The 24076-nt window shown below is 33.2% G+C and overlaps 1 protein-coding gene and 1 long non-coding RNA gene across 2 annotated transcripts; both read left to right on the forward strand.

Moving 5' to 3' along the window:
* The first annotated feature begins 6640 nt into the window (after window positions 1–6640).
* LOC147073920 (uncharacterized) lies at window positions 6641–21165 on the forward strand. The gene is made up of 6 exons (XR_015070377.1): window positions 6641–7479; window positions 9244–9421; window positions 11637–12149; window positions 15190–15311; window positions 17301–17631; window positions 19890–21165. It is a non-coding gene; the product is annotated as an uncharacterized LOC147073920 (long non-coding RNA).
* Window positions 9856–10529, forward strand: LOC147073921 (dynactin subunit 6-like). Its single transcript, XM_085944577.1, has one exon. The coding sequence runs from the start codon at window positions 9945–9947 to the stop codon at window positions 10515–10517; it is 573 nt and encodes a 190-aa protein (XP_085800703.1). The 5' UTR covers window positions 9856–9944; the 3' UTR covers window positions 10518–10529.
* Window positions 21166–24076: the final 2911 nt, after the last annotated feature.

The raw sequence follows: 24076 nt of genomic DNA on the forward strand, positions 1-24076 counted from the left end.
AGAAAAAATAGTAAGTACCTATACAGAGACGAGTAAATACAAAATTTATACAGTACATATCTGTAGACCGATAGAGCTAACTACGCCATTTAATTATTTAAGAAGTTATCAAACTAAGAATTTATAAATCGTTCAGATAAACTCGTTCTCACGCAGGAGGAATATACCAATATCCGAAGCGATTTGGTTGAACACAGTGTGTAAGCGTTCTTAAGATAAATCAATCGGATAAAGCCATGGATGGCATCCACACAGCTTCAAACAAAGGATCCTCAAAGATTTCTTTTGGACCTTCTCCACCATAAGGGCCATTAGGCCATACCTACTTCTAAGAAAAGCTTCAAGCCATCATCACCAAACTACGTAATTATAGCATTTTAAATTACCAATGGTGTATCATTAATTATCGGCTTTTGAGCTTTGAGAATCGATGTCTCCGCCGAATCTTAGGGGTACATTGGTACGACCGCGTTACAAATACCCGAGTTCGTGAGCACAGCAGCCTTCGGTGATTGAAGTTATCACGAAGAGACGATTTACGTGGCTGGGACACGTATTCCGGATGCCGCCAAAGAGTGCGGCACTTCGTACCCTTGTGGCACAGCCTCAAGGGTTCCATCGCCGTGGCCGCCTCTCCCTCACCCTGCAGCGGTGCTACAAAAGCGACCTATTTGCTGCAGGTCTGACATGGCGGGAGGCACATGGCGATGGACCGAGGGAAGTGGCGCCAATGCTTGCCCTATGCCCCAATATTAGGACATGACAGGATAGAAGAAGAAGTATCATTAATTATATAAGATAAAACATGACGGAAGGTGCAACTCGAATTGCTAAACACGATTCCTATAGAATAATATAAAATTGTCATTAATCAGTAGGTACCTACCTATATTCAACATTATAAGGACTAATATTGTAGTGTATGTATATACCTATACCATAGGCCCCACATCGTGAAGCTGCCCCCCAGGCTAGGATCTTTGGTGGGGCCCCCTTCTTATCGCTAAGAATAAAGGCAGTATGTACGGGGTAACAATAATCTGTATATTTAGTGTTTTATTGTATATTTTAAAACATCCATACGAATTATGGAGATGTCGAGTATTGATAAACAATTAAGAATTGTTTCGTATAACCACATAACTATAAATAATAGTATTGTAAGAAAATTCTTTTTTTTTACTATTAAAGCAAATTTGTGATGTGTGTTTATCTCACTTATCTGGTCGATTTGCCTCGCCGGGCTCCTCCTGAGCACGGGCTCCCAGGCTAGAGCCCTTTCAGCCCCTCGTTGTGGAGACCATGACCTATATGTTACAATGATGATGCTTTGGTTACCATTATTGTAATATACGTACACTTACCACCTCAGATTAAAGAACTTACCACCGTATTTATTTAATCTATGACTACCATCTAAAATTATTTGTTGTCCGCACTGAACACGTACCTACCTAATTTGTGAGTGTATTTTAAACTAAACGATTCAATTTGTGATGTTTGTCCTTACCTAGTCTCATTATAGTCATTATTATTGCCACGGTGATGAATAATGATAATACAGAACAATAATTTATTATTATGATAGTAATAAAATTTTATTGGAGGATATTTCTTTTTTTTTAAAACAAATTTACAAACAAAAATTAACTAAAAGTTCTCTACATAGTAGGTATCTATTATTTCTATTATTTTTAAAGCAGCAAGTTACAACGTATGTAATAACACAATAGAAACGTCCCTTAAAAATAAACTAATTACGGTAGGCTATTCAATAGTTTCATACCAAAAACATTTTTGTAGGAAAATGGCATAATGGTGCATTTATTTATTACTCATTGTAAAAATAAGGGTTTACGACACGTCATAAATATTTTTAACACGTCGAGTCAATTGTCGAAATGACATTGAATCAGAAAACCCTGTTTCAACTGTATTGTCGATCTTAAATGCTTATCGGAGTGAATTCTTAATTTTTTAGCAGATTTACACGAAGTACCTACTACTTAATTAAACCTTCATAAAATTTATAAATATCCACTCATATTTATCATTTTCAAAACGAAAAAATTCTGCTTGTGGCCACTGGTCAACAGCATTATATGTTAAATCAGTTTGGATACCAACGACAAAAAATATACTTATATGTAATATATAGAAAGGTATCGCCTGCTGAGATGTTTAACCAAATTTCAAGAGAACAAATTTAAATAATACAAAATGTTTTAAAAAACAAGCGATTATCACTAATAAGTAGATTTTAGCGGAATTGTACGATTTAAATTACCAAACTTTATCATATTAATTTTACCACCGAAAATTTTGCCCGCAAAAATAGACATGGGTATAAAATTAACACGGCGATTAGATGGCGATGAAAATAAATAAGTTTTATCACTCACAATAAAATATAAGTAATAAATTAGTAGGTAAGTAAATTCGCAATGCATACCAGTCAAAGGTAAAAGCGAGACTGTACTGAGATATTTCATACTTTAGAAATTATTATACAAATATGTAGGTGCCATCTTTATTTTTTATTGAATTTAAGTTATTTAAGTACAAAAGGTTTTCAAACAATGTCAGCAAAGGCACAATTCTTTTGTAGCTTGCAGCTGTAGTTACTTTTTTATGTAAGTATGCAATTATTTGGAGTGTTTAGACAATGCATTTAGACACGGATGTATCGACACAAAAAAGAAAATTGAAAGAAATTTAGGGATGTCATAAATTTTATTTTTAACCCTTGCACGCCCGGCATGACATAACTTCGTTAATTTTTAATTTTGAGAAAAACTTTAAAAGATACATTCACACATAAATACGAGTACCTCAATCTAACGAACCGCAACGCAATTTTAAATGAATCCACGAGCCGGAACGGTATATTTTGGAATTCCACGAACCACAACGGCGCTCCGGTGCGTTCCTGTCCAGTTCGAGCGCTGAGATTATGTCAATATGCACGCTTTCACCAAACACAATCGTTGAATTTCATACATTTTTGTCAATCTACTGATATTTTGAAAAAAATCAAAAAATCAACTGAAATTTGAAAATTTTAGTTGGCAACACTGCGCATAATGCTGTGAAAATATGCGCGCGGATAAAATGAACTGTTTTTAATGTGAATTCGTATAAATGTTATTGTTTATTTGAATAATTATAGTTATCTATAGGTACTTGCTATAAGTGTGAGTTATTATATAGTGCTGTGCATTTTTAAATCATTATGAGACGTAAATAATATAACCTGTCGTTTTTTACAAAAACAACTACCTAAGAATGACGGATGGTAGTTTTTAAAAGATTTTTTTTTGTGACTGTGTTGAGTTTTATAAAATTGTGCTCACACAAAATAGGTACACAATCGCTCGCCAAAACCCGGGAAAGCTGTAGGATAATAATATATTAGGAGAAGATCATTATACTTACTACATCACTCGCTTCACGGTATTACGATTTGCTGTGATTGAAGTACCTACCTACGACAGTGGCGCACCCAGGATTTATTATTGGGGGGGGGGGGGGGGGGCAAGGAGGAGAATGTAAATTAGTCCCATAGGCTCTTTTTCTTCTTCATATAAATATTTTTACATATTTTCAAAATACACGGCGATATATTTGTACAGTTTCTCCTAGTTTTTATTAAATTGGAGGCATAGTGGCAGTAATCGTTGAGCGTGTCATCAGCGACTGGCGGATTGGAAGTGAACAGCGACCATGCTGGACATGTGTACCTAGTATGCTAAAACATTACTTAAATAATATCGGCTGTGCTACCCACTTGGTCTAGAGCAGTGTTTCCCAAAGTGTGGTAAGCGTACCCCCTGGGGTACGGGAAAAGTTTGGTGGGGGTACGCGCTGCACCGGGTTATGGCTACGCCTGGTGCAACAAGCATTAATACAACATCCATGCTAGAAGGTTTATCTCAGGCGGAAGAAGAGCAATTATTGGAATTATTAGCTTCAGACGGATTCTTGCAAAATAACTATAAGGAGTGTACTTAAACATCATTTAGGTTGCAAATGCAACATGTGTATCCAGTTTTAGCAGAGAAATTCTTGAAATACATCTTGCCTTTTCCTACTTCATATTTATGTGAAGTTGCTTTTTCAGCATTTGTAGAAGATGTAGAAGAAGTCAAAAAAAGGAACAGCCTTTTGGGTGTGGAACCGCATCTCAGATTAAAATTAATAACCAGGGAACCAAATTATGATGATCTGTCGTTTCAACATAAATAATTTCATCCTTCTCATGGTTTATAATTAATGTCATTTTTTATAATATAACTTTTATTTATATTTTATTATGAATGAATTTTATTTTTCGTTTATTATTATTTTGTTTATGTACTATAAAAGGAATATATTTTGATTGTTATTAAAGTACTTATATGCATTTTTCTTTGACGAGGAGTACTCAGTGTTACGAAAATTATAGAAGGGGTACACAGATGTCGAAAGTTTGGGGAAGACTGGTCTAGAGAGCTACAATATTTATTCCGAATTCCACCGAAAAAAGGTTCTTTTGATTTACACCACCACCGTAGTGGGTGTAGTCGTTCTTTTCGCCGAATGTTTATCGCAGATTTTTGGTTTTTTAATATTGAGGTTCCAACATATTAATTGAAAATGGACAAAAAAAGTATTATCGCATTTAAATTATACACAACCTACTCAATACAACATAGTCTAATATCTCGTTTATCGGTCTTTTGCCTATTGCACTTGGTGTACCTACACCATGGCCCCCACATTTTGAAACGGGCCCTCAGGCTAGGGCAGTGGTCGGCAAACTGCGGCTCTTTGGCCCCTTGAGTGCGGCTCTGCCACAGATGACATGGCTACAAAGAAGAAGCAAAGAACATGGAAGAGTATAACCGTAAAAATGTAATGTTGAATAGACCGAGACTTCGCGTTTATTCAAAACTTAAATGGCTTACCGACCTGTATTTATGTGTCGGGAAAAATTGGCGCATTTAAATTTAGAGAGATACAAAAACTCGTAATTTTCCGCTAAATATTCTGGCGATGCTGCAAGGAAGAAAGCAGCTGAGGAGAAGAGTCAAGAAAAATAAAGTTCTGTATTTAATTAGGTACTGAATAAAATCTTTCAACAACGTTAATATTGCAAGTTTTGTGGTTAGTAAAAAGATTTCCAAGAGAGGAAATCAAGAGTAAATTGAGAAATCGATTTATTGATGAGAACCTGGAATCGTGCTTAAAATTAAATCAACAACATACGAATCTGACTTACCCAAACTTTATAGACACATTGAGTTTGTCAGTCATTGTCATGATTCAATTTTATGGATACCTTACTCACAATTTAATTTTTATTAATAAATAAGATCATTATTACGTATGATATTCAGTTTTATTCAGTGTACCTACCTATAATTTAATTAGGACTTAAAAATTTAACTAAAGTTTATTAAGTAAATTAGCAGTGTACCTACTTACTACCTACGTATATAATTTAAGTTTAAGAAATTTGTCTCTCAATCGTTGTACTGTTGATATTTGGCTCTATTGACTAATGAGTTTGCCGACCACTGGGCTAGGATATTTGACGGGCCCCCTTCCCTATCCACCGCTTAGATTAGGCAGTGTGAAACACTACATTAACTTTTTTCAAATTGTGTTTTAGTTCAAATTGAGGGTACTTATACAGTGAATAATTGGCGATTTTCAATACATCTACTTTAATAATAGAGCTGTCGAGTATCGACACATAATAATCAGAAAATATATTTGACTATTAGATAAATTAAAATGTTCATAGTCATGAAGTATAATAGCGCCGCAGGCGACTTTTTTACTATTAAAGCTAATTTATGATGTGTGTTTATCTCACTTATCTGGGTAACCCGACACGCCGGGCCCCCCACAGCCCGGGCCCCCAGGCTAGAGCCCTGTCAACCCTCCCCAGCCATGACCTATACCACTCCGGAATTCGGGTGGACACCGAGAATTTCATTGGGGAATGGGTTTCTAAAAAAACCTGACATTAGTGTTTTGAAATTTTTGTATTAGAAATTTAAATCTAAGAAATTTTACTAAAAAGGGTGCTGGAGAATTACAAATCATTTTTTGCCGTGTTGTTTGTCTAAGCCCAAGGTATAGTTTATTGGCTTTCGATTTCAATGTGTAAAATCATTCTGATGATTTTCATATTTGGGGGGGGCAAGGCCCCCTGCCCCCCCCCTGGGTGCGCCACTGACCTACGAACATTTTACGGAACTTTAAACATCGACAATATAGACAACTTTTAAAAGTTGTTATTATAGTTCGGTTGGCAACACTGAGCCCACTGACAGATGACAAAATTATATTAGTCTATGACAGCATAGACTAATATACTGATGACAGAAAGTGATAAAAAGACCCGAAAATTTAAATACGTGGTACCTATAAAAAGTTCTTAATACTTGTAATTATTATGTTCTTTTTACGTTTAATTCTATAGTGTATGTACCTATGTTGCGTTGTTATAAATTCTATAAGTTATGCAATTTTTGTTCAATAAATGAATAAATTAAATTAAAAATTTAATTTAATTTAATTAAAATTAAAATAACTGATATCAAATTTGTGAATTCGAAGTGATTGAGTGGTTATGCAAAGGTAAACAAATGAAATAAAAGAATACTATTTCTTGAAAACATTTCCATGATGCGTTTAAAAATAGCATTGGATCAAATTATAATACTAGTGTTGTGCAGTTTATATAATTTGTGTAAAAGTGAAGAGAGTGTATTAATGATATGTCCTAAAACTTTTACATTTCTACATAATGATAACAATTCCATCAGAATATGTGTTAAAGATCAGGGTGAAACGACATATTTTGATCACGTCAATGATTGTCCTTGGAACTTTATGCCTTTGGCGTTTGATAATTTATATAAGTTCTTTATAGATGACATGCGTGTATACAATTTAAATAGAGCATATTGGACTAATCGCATGAGAGAGTATGAAGAAGGACCGTTTATGTTGAAGAACTCATTCGTTTCCGATGATTTCGGTCTTAATGTTTTAATGGAGAATGACCCTATGAATGAGTCTAAAATGTGTGCTGTCTTTAATGTATCATCACGCACTTACCACGCCGTGGATTGTAAAGAAAGGTACTATAGTGTATGTAGTATTTCCTTATCAATGGGCTTCGTCGCTACTGATTCGTATAATATGTGCCCTTCTCAATCGTTACAATTCGGACCTCCATTCGCAACATGTCTTAAACATATTAAATTCAAACACGAAACGGATCATGCAGGATATACTTCATCAGAAGCTGCCGATATCTGCCGGAATGATTCCGGATATCTTCTACAGCGAGGATATATTTACACGAACTATTTTGACTCTGAAGATGATGGAGTATCATTAATTGCTGAGTATCCAGTCGGCATCATAGGTGGCAAAGATGGTGGTCATTGGCAGTTGATTCCATATAGTAATTATAGCAAGGTTAGTTGAATTCTAGTAATTATTTAGAATTTTATTATGCTACAGCCTTCGTTCAGAAATTTAGATCTTCTAGGTCAGTGTTCTTCAACCTTTTAACACCCATGGCCCCGTGAACATAGTAGAAATATGTCGCGGACCGGTATTAGCCAGAAATAATAACCATTATAGATAGAATTTTATTTATTAAATCTTATGTTTTAAAATTACAACTTTTGATTAGTGCCTCATCCGCTGCTCCTTTGTGTAAGCAAATTTGATATACGTGGTTGCAGCATTGTTTCTGAGAGACGAAATTCGATTTCTCGGTTTGGTTTTTATTACTGACATAGATGAAAAAGTCTTATCACATAAATAGGAAGTCGAAAAAATTACCAATAATCTTTATCAAGGGATATCCAAAATTGAGACAATGATTGCATTTTATGTCTGGACACCAGAGTTACATCAGAAGATAGCTCGATCAGCTTTTATTTTTCATGAGAATCAAGTGCGCATGATTTAATATCTTCCAAAAAAGGATTATTAATCCAGAGGTTACATAGATCTTAATTTTCACTTTTCAGAGAAATATTTATTAAAATTTTCTGCTAACGCTTTTAAATGTTGACTTATGATATTGAATATGACTTTCTGGTTAATGTCAGCAGCATTCAAAAATTCTCCCACCATTTTATCTAGTGCGAATTCCCCGAGTCGTGTAGCGATATAGTTGGTTGATAGCATGATGAAAGCTTTAGCGGACCGGTAATAAATTCTTGCGGACCGGTGCCGGTTCGCAGATCACCGGTTGAAGAACACTGTTCTAGGTTACTCAATGGACATAATTTGTACCATAACAAACAATACCTCCTACTAGTTTATGATAAGTGTAATTCAAGCATTATGGTAATAATGATTGGAAAAATTTTGTATGCCTACCACTTCGTTTTTTTTTTATTTCGAATAAGTTGGTTGTGGTTGTATAAAATATTCTATGATTTTTTTTTTTGTAATCAATGGCGGCTTCCGTAACCGACGCTCACACATTCAAAATCCTGCATCAAAATGTAGTGTATTGGGGTAGAGCCTATCTGAATTATATTTATTAATCTGTTCTGTGGGTTGCAAGATGTAAATACCTACATTTCTGTTGAGGTTTTCCGAATTCTCGCGGAGGCCTGGTTGGAAATCAATGATAACTATATAATGTAGTTGTAGATGAGGAATTATACTAACAGTATACTAACCCCGGTTTATGGTGATATTTATGGTTCATTGTTTAAATCAGGGGTAGTCAACCTTTTTATATCTACCAACTGCCACTTTTGTATCTCTGTTTTTTTTAATAGTAAAATTTTCTAACCGCCCACCGGTTCCACAGTAATGGTGATTTATAAAGTAACAAAGTAACTTTATTTTATTAGTTACAGCAAGTTAAAGCATATAATAATAATTACTTACGAAATACTTTATGTCAGACTTTCGCTAAGTTTGGCTGAATAAATCTTTATAAAACAACTTATGGTACCTACTATAGTTAAATCTATCTTTTTATTTATACTTTGCATACATAGAAGCATGAAGTTTGATGAAATTACATTAAAAAAAACATAATGAAAATGTTTTTAAAACCCCTGCCGCCCACCATGAAAGCTGGAACGCCCACTAGTGGGCGGTAGGGACCAGGTTGACTACCCCTGATTTAAATAATAAATTGATATTATGCTGTATTGGATTGTTATCATGCGGACCTACGATTAACCTTTTTTTTTACATATTTCTTAGGTTCCAAGATTGAATTGGAGTGACACAAATGAATTGTCCAGCATAAGTTTACAAGGTACAACCTTCAATGTAAGGGGAAAAAATCATAGATTTAAAAATTTCATTTGTGAATATCCTCCAAAACTTCCAAATGTTGTGCGTCTTTCTATTGAAAAAGTACCTGATACCAGCAACACTAGTAAGCATATCTTTAAAATTATTATTTCGAAGTAAGTTAAATATATAGATACAGTAGGTACCTATGTTATATTATTATTATTTTAAGTTATACTTAAATGATAAATCCCCTAATCATTACTGGTGCCACACAAAAAATATTTCAGGCTGAGAATTTTATTTATTTATTTTAACAATCTAATCTAATCTATCTAATCCAATCTAATACTATTATTATCCTACGGCTTTTTCCGTTTTGGCGAGTGATTGTGTGTCTTATATTTTGTCATGTCCGATAGGTTCAAAAAAAAAAATCCATTGCCTGATCGTTCTTTTTTGAATACTGAAGTATGAAATATGTTTTAGAATTTTCTATTCGGATACTGTGATTTTTGATTGTTTCCCAATAGGTTTTCGATTTGACACGCGACTTTATTTACCACGCACTGGATTGGGAAAAAAATCAGATGTTTGCCACACTGGATTAATATCATCCATATAGATTTTAAATTGTATTCTTTATTGTTGGTTTCTGATCAGCAAAAATGTCACAAGGGGTAAAAATTATGCCTGGGGCAACCGTCTGTGAGGATTGCATTCTCGAAGGCGACATCACAATCGCTGGAGGAACGGTCATTCATCCAAGAGCAACAATTATTGCAGAAGGAGGCCCTATTATCATATCGGAATACTGCATTATTGAAGAATATGCTACCATTATTCACAAACCATGCTTGGATGTTGAGGCAACGCCAGGAGTTCAAAAACCACTTATTATCGGAGCCCATAATGTGTTTGAAGTGGGGTGTTATGTGGAATCTTATTCTGGTCATATCGGAGAAAGCAATGTTTTTGAATGCAAGTCAAAAGTAGGACCTAAAGTAATCATCGGAAGCGGTTGTGTCGTGGGTGCTTCTTGCAAATTGGAAGAATCAACAATGACGGACAACACCATTGTCTATGGCACCGATCACATTATGAGAGAGGCCATGGAGAAGGAGCCTTCGCAAATGTTGCAGTTAGATTTCTTGAGTAAAATATTACCAAACTATCACAAGCTCCGCAAGCCAAACATGCAGATTAAACGGCATCCATCTAAAACAGTTCCCGACATATAGTATTTAAGTTTATCAGATTAACTATTTTTATATGAGAAATAATATATTATATTTTGCACCCACGGTGGCCGCGCGGCTTAAGCATTGGACTATAACGCCGTGGGTCCCTGATTCGAATCCTGGGTCTGGCAAGTACACATATTGTTTTTCAATTTGTGTCTGTCAGGGTATGGACCTAATAGGTTGAGCAAGTGGCTGACATCCATTTCTCGTAAAAAACAAAATCTGTTAATACAAACCTCTACTCTGTGGAGGCCCATATGATCCTATTATTAGGATCGGACATGGTCGAAAGAAAAGAAGATTTTAAAATTAAAATGCATTTTCGACAGACTATTATTCATCGGATCGACTGATACACATATTTTATTTTATTTAATCATGTTCCCGAGAGATTTTGAAAGCGAATTTTTTTGTATGGCTATTCTACTATTTTTTTTGAACCAATGAAAATTATATAAATTTAATTAGCTTATTTTAACCCAAAATATTTAAAAGCCATTTAACAAGAAATTGGTGGTATAATATGAACAGCAGGCCTGGATCAATTTACTCTCCTCGGTCCTATGTATTGTTATATTAATTATCAGAATTAGAGATATTATGTTTTTATTTATATCAATCACCAACCAGTTTCAATACTATATTATTTACTTTAACTCATTTAGTGCTGACAACGCGACTGGCACGTTTGCAATAGTTGGCCATTAGATATAATTAACATGATATTTAAATGTGATAATTAAAAATTATATACAGGTCAGCAGTGAACACACACTGCAAAACAATATATGATTTTTTTCTAGATCCGGAATCCGAACCCGTGACCCACAGCATTATAAGCCGACTCGGTAGCCGTAGGCGAACTTATCACGAGCGTTTAATATAAACATTGCATTAAAAGGTATTCGGTTGTCTTGGTTAGTGCAATTTGTCCCAGAATTAGTTACAAAAATCAACAACAATTCAATAATACAAATATAAGATTAAATAACTAATGAAATAGATATTAATGCATGAGCAAATTTATGAGCATTACTAGGACTTTTTCAAGCCAGATATTAGTTATAAGCAGTTGTGATGTGAAAATATTACAATTAATAATTTTCAATGTTGCAGGTTTTAAGGAAATATTGATATTGGAGCTTAGAGGAGACTTTGATCCTAAAGTGTCATCGATTGATTGTTTTACGGATTCCAAAACATTTTACCGAGAATATGTTAAAATAAAATATATATCAGAAAATGAGTGTAAGACAATTAATATATCATCAATATCATCATTCTACTTTGTCGATGGGACTGACGATGGGTATTATTGGTGTTCTTTTATGTCTCCATATTTCACGAATATTATTGAATCAAATAAAGTTTTATTTCTCCCAAATCGCAATAAATTGGATAATGTAAAAGCTTATTTACTGCAATTTCCCGAACACGACAATGGAAAAAATATGAGAGATGTTATAGAAACATATTTTCCGTCAGCAAAATATAAGAGAGTGTATCAAAATAGATCAATCCTGATACATTCACAACCCCCGACTACAACCACTCAACATGGGTACATCGTTTTATATGAACGAAACCTTCAATCCTGCGGGGAATTGCCACATATCGAAATTAACAATGGTGAGTGTATTTAAACTATTTTATATGAGATGATAAAGATGACCTAGCATTTCGCAAGTGGGGAACTACAAGGTTCTAAGTGTTTGTCCTTGACGAAACAAAAGTAACATTGAGGCAGCTTAGAACACGACTTCATTGTTGAGTTTGTTTTCTCAAGGATGAACACTTAGAACCTTGTAGTATTAGGCTCGCGATTTAGATTACAGACCAAGACACGCGTCGATACCATGTCTAATAACCTTTTCAGAAATTTGTATTCTAAATTAAAGTATATTTTCTCACGAGTGTTTTCAAAATTATATACGTTCAACAATTAGAATGGTAAATTCTTAAAAACCTGTGAATTATTCGTTGAATAAAAGAAATAAATAATTAAAATTATTAGCAAGTTCAAGTCAGTTACAACAGAAAATATTGGAGTGATCCGTGACGTCGGTTAGTATAAATACTTTAATTTAGAATACAAAAACCGATCGCCTACCACAACTCAATTTGGAGAGCGCTTATGAGCAGGTATTAAAAAGGTCTATAGTTAAAATTTGTCGCAATTAAGCATGGCAGTAAAGTTGTAGTATAGCGGTAATGCACAGGGCGCGATACCCAAGAGACGCAGGTTTGATTCCTGCCGGGTGTCTTACTTTTATCAAAAAAGATTTTTTCTATTGGCCATATTTTTTCATGAGTGTTTTCAGAATTATGTATGTTCAATAATTAGAATGGTACATTCTTAAAATCTTGTGAATTATTCGTTGAATAAAAGAAATAGTTAATTTAAAACCATATTTCTCTAAAAAGTTAAGAGTTTTAAATTAACCGAATATAAAAAAGACTTCGAGAAATTGAAAATATTCAATTGCCATTATTTTAGAATAAGCTTTAATTATTTAGGTGAATGGAATATTACTTTTCCTTTTTCTTCGTCAGGACCTCATAACTAATGATCGTTACCTGGACGATTTTGGCTGTTGAACAACCATCTCAACGAGTTGGTATTAAATTTGTCAGTTGAACTTATGAATTGGCGCAACTATCTGAGGCATCCAATGTTTGCTTTAATAGTCTACTGTCTAATGCAGCTTGCCTAATAGATAAGACAGCGCAGACGATACAAACGGACACTATCAATCCTAATAATCATGACCATTAGGCCCCGCGCATTCGAAAACTACTTGTAGATAGGCGGCTCTCGTGGTGCAGTGGATACGGCACTGGCCTTCTGCCCGAGAGTTCTGGCTCGATCCCGGTGAGGACACAATATTTACGTGTTTTTCTCAAAACCTGGGTGCTTGTGATTGTCCAAAATTACTAACAACCTTGTACGAAAAAGCAAGGACATGGTTATTAATAATTCTAAAAAAAAAAAAAAACTAGTAGATGATATGGGTCGCAATAACTCATAGTTATAGCTGCATCCCATGCCATAATCACTATTCTCAAAGTGTGGAGTATGAGAGTTAGGAAACTATTCGTAAGCAGGGTAAATATGGAAGTCAATGACACCTGCTATATTTTGTTAGGATCCCACTCCACCGGCTTAAAAAAATCTATTAAGCATTATTACAAATATTTTTTGAAAATGGAGCCCGCCTAACCTTTTTCCCTCTTGTGTGCTTGGTATATCATATTATGTTTAACACATTCGCGGACATGACGTCTATAAACGACGTATATTGTGAGATGTAATGTTACAAGACGTCCATTGACGTCCTGTACTGTGGAACAGAATACGACATGACATTTATAGAAGTCATATTTTGGATTAAAATAACATGTTCCCTGCTACTTGTGTCACGGTGCGAACATATTTCTATCAGATAGTGTTGTATCTTAAGACTTAACTCACTTCTGTATAACTAATTGGAAAATTTAAAAAATAATATTTTTAATATATGTCATATCACTAACATGTATTATTGATTAAATTAAGGCTATACTTCAGTTGAGGCATGGTCTAAAAAGATCGTGGCTAGGCGATGCGCGGATTGTGCAAATGACGCGTGCCGAACGAAATATAATTTGTCATAAAAATCCAACATGCGTCCATTTAATATTATGTTTATTGTTATATTACAAATAATAATAGTATATTCATTGACATGTTTTCTTTTTTAAGTATATATGTAAAGTTTTTTAGTCACCTTTACACGATTTAAGAATATTTTCATCCGACGCCATGACAAAACAAATCGACGTGCAGACACCTCGACTGTCGGTCTCCGATTGGCGACTAGTGAGAAATTTCATCGCACCTATTGTTGAAAATTATTTGCAGTTTCACTGAAGTATGCTCTTAATAAAAAATTTTGTATTTATATACTTATTAAATAAAAAAGTGGAATAAGTACAAAATTTTTTTTGCGTTTTATTAATTTAATCAATAATACAATGCAGTTCCACCATCTATTGACAATTAACACAATAAAAGAAATTAGCTAACATGTCGCACCGTGAGTGTAAAACCAAGGCATCTGCAAATTTTTCAATTTCGAGATTAAATGCAAAACAACTGCAAAAGTAAACTGCTAAAGGAAGTAACTGAAAGAACATGCAATAGAATGTAGATAGAAACCAAATATTATGTTTTTTTTTAGAAACTCTATTTCCCCTAACAAAACGAAGACTTCAAACCCTAATATATCCAAAATATGTCTTTTGCAGATGCCTTGGTTTTACACTCACAGTGCGATTTGTCCGTGAATGTATTGTATTATAAAATATACTTTTATATTATATTATAAAACTTGAGCATCTGAGATAGATAGGCCATATAACAAAAAATCGAACACACTTATTTCTATAAAATTAAATAACGGTTTGTAAAATTCTCAATTTCGAATGTTGTCATTGGTTAAGTAATTATAAATCGCAATCATAGTAAATAACGATGGTGTATTTTAATATTCCGATGACTTCTTTGATGAACGTGATTTTTTAAATTAACTGATTTGTATAGGTACCTGTCTTGAGGCTTGGAGGGTATTAATAAAACTTATTCATTTATTATAGAATGCTATTTATATTCAACTATTTCCTTTTTCAGTGTCATCGTACTACACGTGTAAAGGAGATTATAATACTGGAGTATATTGGGAGTATACTGGCACAATCGATACTGCAACAGATTATAATTCTACTAAATTTACGACAGACAATATAACTCCTGTAAGTAAACTATGAAATATCATCCTATTACTAGGGAACTTTCTAAATGGAACAATATTTTAAAACGTATTACATACTTGAGGCGTCTAATTCCAAAAAGCGATAAGTCCACATTTGGTCAAAATCGAGAAAAAAATACCCACATATTCTTTGTATAATTTTACACAATATGTATTGATCTATAAATTCCAAAACGCGATATAACCCTACGAAAAAAAATATTTTAAGTCTCGAATTATTACAAAAAGCGCCAAGTCCGTGTTTCATATTATTTAAAGCTTGGTTGATTTCGCGCGTGTTTAATTCAACCAATGAGGGAACGTTCAATATTGAAAAGGGCGTCTCCCATGCCGTAGCATCTGGTAAACTTATGACAGTGCCACGGAAATATGTGCCTTATGCGGCGTAAATTAAAAAGTGAAGTACAAATAGCGCTATGTCCAATTTTATTTTGCCTATATTTATTACCAATTGCCATTTGGTTCTAATTTCGACATATAATACAACGGAGAAAATAGTCTCACGTTAAAACAAATAATTGGAGCTTGAAACATAAAAACGTTGTTTCCCGAAAATATTGAATTGTGTACTTGTCGCATTTTGTAATTAGACGCCTCACTTCATTCATTGTAGCTGTCATGATTGGATACTTTATTACAATAAAATTATTAGTATTAGTCGCCAATTGTTTTATTAAAGGTATGTTCGAGCATATCAAACCAAACTGAATCATGTTCGCCCAATTTTGCGAGAACCCGATTTGCCAGTACCTACCTAAAATTAATTCAATAATTTATTTGCCTCTAAAACAGTAACATATTTATTGAAATATCAAAGGTACCTTACCTACCTATATTCCAGTAAAGGTTTTGAATGGTTTGACAAATAGATTCTGACGGGATGCGCATGCGTAGAAAGTAAACCGTAAATGGTTTGAGAGTTGACGTTTTTGGTTATCTGTTCTAGCAAGCATCTGACAGTCTATGCATCAGTAGCGAAGGGTGGAGGTAGGCTGTTATGATCCGCCATAAATAGTGGACATTAAACTTTGTTAGTCACATGTATTTGTTTTTCTTGACCTAAGACTACAACTTACAGATGGTGTTCATTAATTTTTAAAAATCAATTAAACCCTGCTTAAACCAAACCATACTAATTTTAGTATATTTTGGGCGATATGACAAAATTGTGCATACTTTTTCATTCATATTTATTTGTTTTCGTTGAATTAAGAATACATACCTATTACACTTATTTATATAGGTGTATTTATATAAATCAAATTATAATGTAGATAAAATCTCTTCTATCTATAAAATATCCAAAGTTATGTATGATTTCATTGCATAATTTTAGATATTTTATAGAAAGACGAGTATTGTTTGACTATTATCTATTATGGTGTGGGTTTCGCAAGGTTTAATCGAATTAAAAAAAACTAATAACACTATCTACACATTGTAGTAATAGTATTAGTTTAATGAAAACAAATACGTTTGATTGACAAAGTGTAGTGTGCACTATTTATGTCGGATCTTCACAGCCTACCTAGGCCCTTCACCACTACTATGCATCGGACCATTCCTGACTGTCAGATCAGGTTGATCAGCTTGACCTGAAATGTCAAATCACTTCTGACAATCTGTCAAAGTGATAACAGTCCAGACAGGACCTAACCTATAAACGATGTTAATCTATTATTTTCATAGGTAGGTACTGATATTTCGTATCTGTCATTTTATCGACATATTATTGCGTTACTTATGGACATTATAATATTTTTAGGATTAAGAAAAATTAAGATGATAAACACAGCATTCTTCGGCATATAGTTACATGTGTTTTTTGAATGCCAACAAAATCACATCAACAAATTTGACGTGTTGCAATTGAGACTAGTTTGTGTGTGCAACACGGCTAAAGACCATCAGCAAAATTTAGTTAATGATACAATATTGTATAAAAAGCTTTCTTATTTTTACCTTTCAGATATTTTCTGAAAAGATTGAAAGTGTCATTAGCAGCTTTAATGCCATGCTTGAATCACCAGTACTGCCCGAAACCTTAGAAATTGCTGTGAATGAAATGAACGTCCTGCTACTTGAAGATATCCAACTTCCTAAGATGCTAGCCAAAACTTTTGACGATATTTTGGATGAGGTTGAGATTCCACAGGACAAAACGTACATCAAAGTAGTGCAATCGAACATTGCAGTATTATCCGTTAGGAGAAATGGGTTAGCTCCCATAGTCGGGATAAAAGTAAAAAGAATTGGAAAAGAAGGTATCAACGAGGACACGATTCAACCACTAACAGGAGGTCAGCATAAAATTTTTATTGTTTAACACTTTATTAAATAAGACTAATCAATCGGCCAGGTCACATTTCGAAATAATATTTGATAAATTGACATGTTAACATTCAATAAAGTTTATTTTGTCACATTGATACCGTGGCTTTTCCTCCTAGACTCCTTTGTTTTGGCAGTTTCAGTACACGGGTATTTAGTGGGCACTTCATGTGATTACAGATAAATGACGGCAGAGCAAGTCAAGATAATTTTTTAAAATTTTATAAACTCTTTCTTTAAGCACCAAGGTGCATGGCTGCTACATCAGTCCCGTGTAACTTTGTTTCTGGACAAGGAAGTGTGGTAGATATGTACTAAAATCTTTTCATTATGACATGTTAATTGCGTCATATTGCAGCACAAATCGCTACTGCATAATATACATAATGGGAGGAGATGAGGTTATCCAAATCATACCATAAAGCAGCACCGTCAGAATGCGTGTGTTGATCAGGTTTATAATAATTAAGCTTTATAAAAAAATGTAAGTAAATTTAGGTAGGTAGTGATTTTCATAATAATTCCTGAACTGGAGTGCCATTTTTATTTTTTCTACGAGACGGAGCGGGAATCTTGAGGATTTCACAAACCGGAGCCACGTTCTGGTCCATTTTTAGCGCTGATTTTGCCTTTTATTGTATTTTCGTGATCATGATTGCAAACTTTCACATTAATTGGCTTGAAAAATATTTTATTTAGTTATTTTATACACAGAGATATTTCCTATAGCATAATATTATACATTTAAATTTCCAGTGTAATAAAGTAGGTACCTACCTACAAAAAACACAACTAAATCTGGATTTCAACTCACGATCTCTTCTTTACTCTATGACCACGAGTCTATTGAATCAATTTAACAAAAAAGACCATCCTACATAATATTATTTTAAAATCTCAAAAAACACACATTACAAAAAACCAAGTAAACAAGGCCGACCAAGTGTTATTCAAATATCCGGGCAAGAGATTTCCCAATTGAACTATTGGCCCACCATCATCGGCAATTAATTGAACTAGCTACGACTCATGCAGATATCCGCATCATCAGAAGCATGGCCCCCACATCTTGAAGCGGGCCCCCAGGCCAGGATCTTTGCCGGGCCCCCCTACCATTCGCTAGGGTTAAAGGCAGTGGGGCTTTTTACAGAATCGTTTTCTAAATGTTGTTTCAGGTCAAATTAAGGGTATTTGGTGTATGTTTTTAGTGATTTCTGTATTGTTCAATAAATGCACTTGAATTATGGAGTTAACGAGTATAGACACAGTAATCAAAAATTGCATCAAATAACTAAACATTTTAAAATGTTAAGACTCTACAAATAAAATAGTGCCTTTTTCCCCATTAGGTTAAATTTGTTATTTGTGTTTATCTCACTTATCTGGTCGACCCGCCATGCCGGGCCCCCAGGCTAGAGCCCTGTCAGCCCACCCTTGTGGGGGTCATGATTAGAAGTATCGCAAAACTTCGCCAATGTGAAGCCACGAACTTATTGATTTATTCGAGAATGGTATTAATAATACGGCTCTTAGGTGGCGCTAGGCGTAAACCAAATTTAGTTGTGATGTCTTTTTATAATTATGAATAACTGTGGTTATTTATTTTTTATTCAATACAGAATACCCACAAGCTTTAAGAGTATTAGATGCTCACTATTGCTAATACATACGGGGATAAACAAGTCAACCTGTGTCAGCATATTGATCGTCGATATTAAATATCCATTTTCCGTAGTGTCCAATTATGGCAAACTCAATTATAATAGTTATTTCCTAAATATAATTTTTAGATATTATTTAGATTGTGAGTACGTCGATAAATAGCGCATCACAATTGAAAGGTACTTTGATTATAAGTTAGCGGTAGAAATACATCGCACCGTATTATCATTGTATTTATTATATTGTACCGATCGTACCCCTGTACTGATGTAACCGTAAATAAACTCTCGATTCTCCATCATCAAGAACAACCACAGCCGTCTTTCATCTGCATCACCTATCCACCGCCAAAGAAAATACTTACATAATATTTGAAAAATTATAAGAAAACACCCATTAGAAATTTTATAGGAAATAAGGATTCTCTATGAGTGGGCCGGGCCTTATTGCTCTGATAATATTTCTAATCTCATTAATCTCGTTGATCAATCATCTCACACTTACTAATAATTGATTTCTATTAGTTTAAATAATTTCGCAATTCATTATTTGTTTTTATTTTCAGTTGACGTGTTGGATCCAGATTTATATGACCCCAATAATGATATAATTGCTATGGTATCTTCTAATCTATGTCATGCTAGTGGTCTGTTGTCTTTTGGAGTGTACAAAGACGATGTAGCATTCCGAACGAAAAATAACAGTAGCTGGCAAGTAAACAGTCGAGTGGTAAGCATATCACTCGGTAAGAAAAATTGTTTCAACAAGAAGGACTATGTCGACATTCACTTCCGCCCATTTGATAATCGGCAATCTAACAAGAAAAAAGCTTGTGCTATTTGGGACTTCGACAATGGCAATTGGTCAACAAATTTCTGCATTCTATTACCATCAGAGAAATTAAGACCCATAGATATTTGCAGATGCTACCACCTGACTCACTTTGCACAGATAATCAGATACGAGGACACGGAAATTGAAAAATACCACGGCAGAGTGTTGTCTATTATAATATATATTGGCTGCACCCTTTCATTGATTGGCCTCATTATAATCTGCCTGACAGGTGTGATCTCGCACGAATGGAGAGCAGAATTTTCTAATAAAGTATGGCTAAATTGGTCAATATCTGCAGGTTTGCTTAATATAGCATTTTTAATTGTTTCCTTGATGGATTTTACAAAATTTCACGAATTGGTTTGCGTAAGCTCTGGAGTTATTTTGCATTTTGCAGTGTTATCCTCATTTGCTTGGATGTTTTTATCGGCGTTTATGTCTTACAAGACGATTAAACGAGTCATCGTAAAAGATGTATCACATCATACACTATTGAAAGTCTGCATATTTGGATGGATTGTTCCCGTTTTACCGATTGTTATTTTATTAGCCACAGATCCGGATACGTATCTCTTATATTACAAACAGGCGAATACACAAATGAATTTTTGTTACCCGAGTGGACTGGGATATTGGCTGACGGTCTTTCTTCCCGTAGCAGCCATTATTTTTGGAAACACAATACTATATTGTATGATTATATATAATATTTTCAAACGACCAAACATTGCAAGTCACGGAGATGACAAACAATTATTCAGAAAGGTCTCAATGACCTTTTTAATGTTTTTTCTTTACGGGTTGATTTTGATATTTGGTTTGTTTTCTAATAATATTTATATTTTTTACGTCTTCTGCTTTACAGCGACGGTGCAAGGGTTTATTTTGTTCGTATTTTGTATAATTGTCAATAAAAAGACCAGAGCAATATGGTACAAATACTTAGGGGGCAAAGATAAGAATATTCCTAAGAATATTGAACCATTATTAGCAACAAGCAGCCCAATTGATAAAAATATTAATATGGTTAATTTGAAAATTTCTACAAAAGTAGCTGATTAAAATGATTTGATTTTTTTTTTCCGACCGTGTCCGATCCTAAGATTTGAAAATTACTAATGATTTAATATTCCATCCTTCCTTTATGTTAGTATATCATTATAATTTCAATTATTTTACATACAACATACAAGTCAAACTATATTGAATCTATTAATTTACTATCATATAAATTCATCGATGTTTATATTAATACTAGTGGAGCCAACTGGCAATGCCCAGTTGTCTCGCTAGCCGGCAAACACTTACCTAGCTTGGAGAGGCACGGAGAGCTTAAATTCAAAATACCCTCGTAGTCCAGCGAGCAAGGTGGTTACCTTTCACCCGGGGACTCTGGGTTCGATCCCAATGAGGTTATTATAATTTTTATGTAGTCTGTGTAGTTATAAAATCCGAGGATTATTTGAAAGCTACCTCTAAAAAATATATTTGTCACTTTGAGAATAATTTTTCATTTATTTTTCATATACACGAGGATAATACCTTCCATTCTGAATGGGGTCATAATATGCTTAGCATCAGAGCGAAAGTGATAATTTATTTGTAAATCATGAATCATTACGAAACTCAAGAAAAAAATAGTCAAACAAATATTTTTAATTTAATTTATTTTTAATTTATGATGAACATGCATCCATTTATATGGAGGTAAATTATAGTAATAAACTGACCAACTACGCTATTATTTAATTATTGATTAACAATATAATTACAAGTCTCTATAATTTTGTTACTATCAATAAAAATAAATAATGTGTTAGAAAATAATGCCACACCAGTTATATATACCTATCTAGATTCTGGCAGTTAATACGTGGGTATCTAAAAACATTAAAAAGAAAAACATTTTCTTTTGAAGGCAAAAATTTACATTTTTAAAAAATGCTACAAAATGTAGATTCGTTAAAGGATCCCATTTTATTATTACATTATTATTATTTGATGGCCATGGTTATTATTAAAATTTAGTTTATTAAGCTTTGTCCAACATATTGAAAATATTTTTGACTAATTCATAATTTTAATGTTTTTGTATTTATTTTTCAAAACATCCATTTTTATAAAAAAAAAATATGTATGACTTTAAATCTTTTTTATTTGTATTGAAGCTTTTATAAAAAAATATAATATGTATTCAGATTTTATAAAATATTTATAAAATGTTAACATTGCATTTAGAAATGTTATTTGAATTGCCAATTGTATGCTATTAATTTAAACCAATTAACATAGGTTTGTAATTTGTAAATGTATTTGTTGGCGAAAAACTTATTACCTACACATGATTCATCATCAACTGAAATTTTGATTCTCATTCTTTCATATTGACGATCAATGGAGGTTTTTTTTATAATATAGTGAAATCGTAATTTTATCTGATATTTCATAAAAATGTTCACCATGAAAATTAATTATATGATAACATTTTTGTCATTTATTGCAAAGATAATGGAGTTAAACCATTTGCAATTCAATTTGAAACTGTTTGACACAGTTATTGCAAATTTCCTAAACTCTCATTAAAAGGTCCACCAGTTTCCCCGATTCAAGATTAGATTTAGATTAGGTAAGCGCAAGAGCAGGTTATAAACTTTAATTTACTCCTGTAAACGTGAAATGAAACTGCAACAATAAGTCATAATAATATAACACTGACAATCAAAAACGTACTATCATTAACAGAATAGTTTTGATTGGCCATATTATAGAAGACCAGTATACGATCTCGAAATTATTTTGCATAACATAATCATTCACTAAAAAAACATAAATTAAACAAGATATTCGGTATCCATTTTCAAAAACCGATAAGTCACAGTCATAGATAATAATAATGTGGTCAAACATACAGAATTCGTAAAAATTCTATGCTGCAATTTCTATAACTTTACTATAAAACGGGGCAATCAAAAAAATTTATTTAATAGCCTAATGATTTCTATAAACTGATTAGGTATTACATACATAAATAAATAACTTTAATTGAGCGTAGTTATGCACAAAGCAGTCGAGCCACACAAACTTCAAACAGAGATAGAAGCACTTTTATGTAAATTGTGTTTTTTTAAATCAGCAAAGCCTCTGTATACTGTTTATACTTTTTGAATGATAGATATTATATATATATATATATATATGATTTTGTATAACTTTTGAAGAGATAAAAGCATATCATCTATGAAATTTTGGTGTTTTAGCAGTCCAGGGTGTTTTGTGTAAAACGATTTTTTTTAGAATGTTCATTCTGCAGAATGCAGCCATCTCTTATTTTTGTAAAAAAAGTCTTTATTTTTGATTATTTTCTTTAAAAATAGTCTTTATTTTTGATTATTTTCTTTAAAAATAGTCTTCTAAGTTACTAAATTATTATGGGAATTGCAAAATTCTGAAAATAATTCGAAAAACTTGTAAATTATACATCAATATTTAGCTGCGTGGCACTATTTTTATATGAAAAATCTATATATTATATTATATATAATAAAATGAAAAACATATATTGTAATTGAGAAAATAATGTTTATTAATTGAATGTAGAAAAACACACCTTACAGTCACGATTTCAAAAATTAGGTAAGTACGTAATATTATCATTTGGCTGCTTTTTGCAGTACAAATATGGCATATTTTTAGAACGCATTTATATGACATTTTTGTATGACAGCAGCTTGGTTGCTTTATGCAAATCGAAAATGTTATTTTCTGCGATTTGCATAATCTTTAAAACGCATTTATTTCAGATTTTTGTATGACAGCAGCTTGGCTGATTTGTGCAGAATGTAAATCAAACGTGTGAGATTATGGAAATCACAATAACTCATTTTTTTCAAAATTGTGGCTTGGCTGCTTTGTGCA

Source organism: Rhyacophila brunnea, unplaced genomic scaffold (genome assembly GCF_057557595.1).
Source record: "Rhyacophila brunnea isolate RB1 unplaced genomic scaffold, BYU_Rbru_1.0 scaffold_17, whole genome shotgun sequence".
Classification (NCBI taxonomy): Eukaryota; Metazoa; Arthropoda; class Insecta; order Trichoptera; family Rhyacophilidae; genus Rhyacophila; species Rhyacophila brunnea.

Coding starts and splice junctions, on each gene's coding strand:
- LOC147073921 (XM_085944577.1), top strand. CDS start 9,945: ATGTCACAAGGGGTAAAAATTATGCCTGGGGCAACCGTCTGTGAGGAT.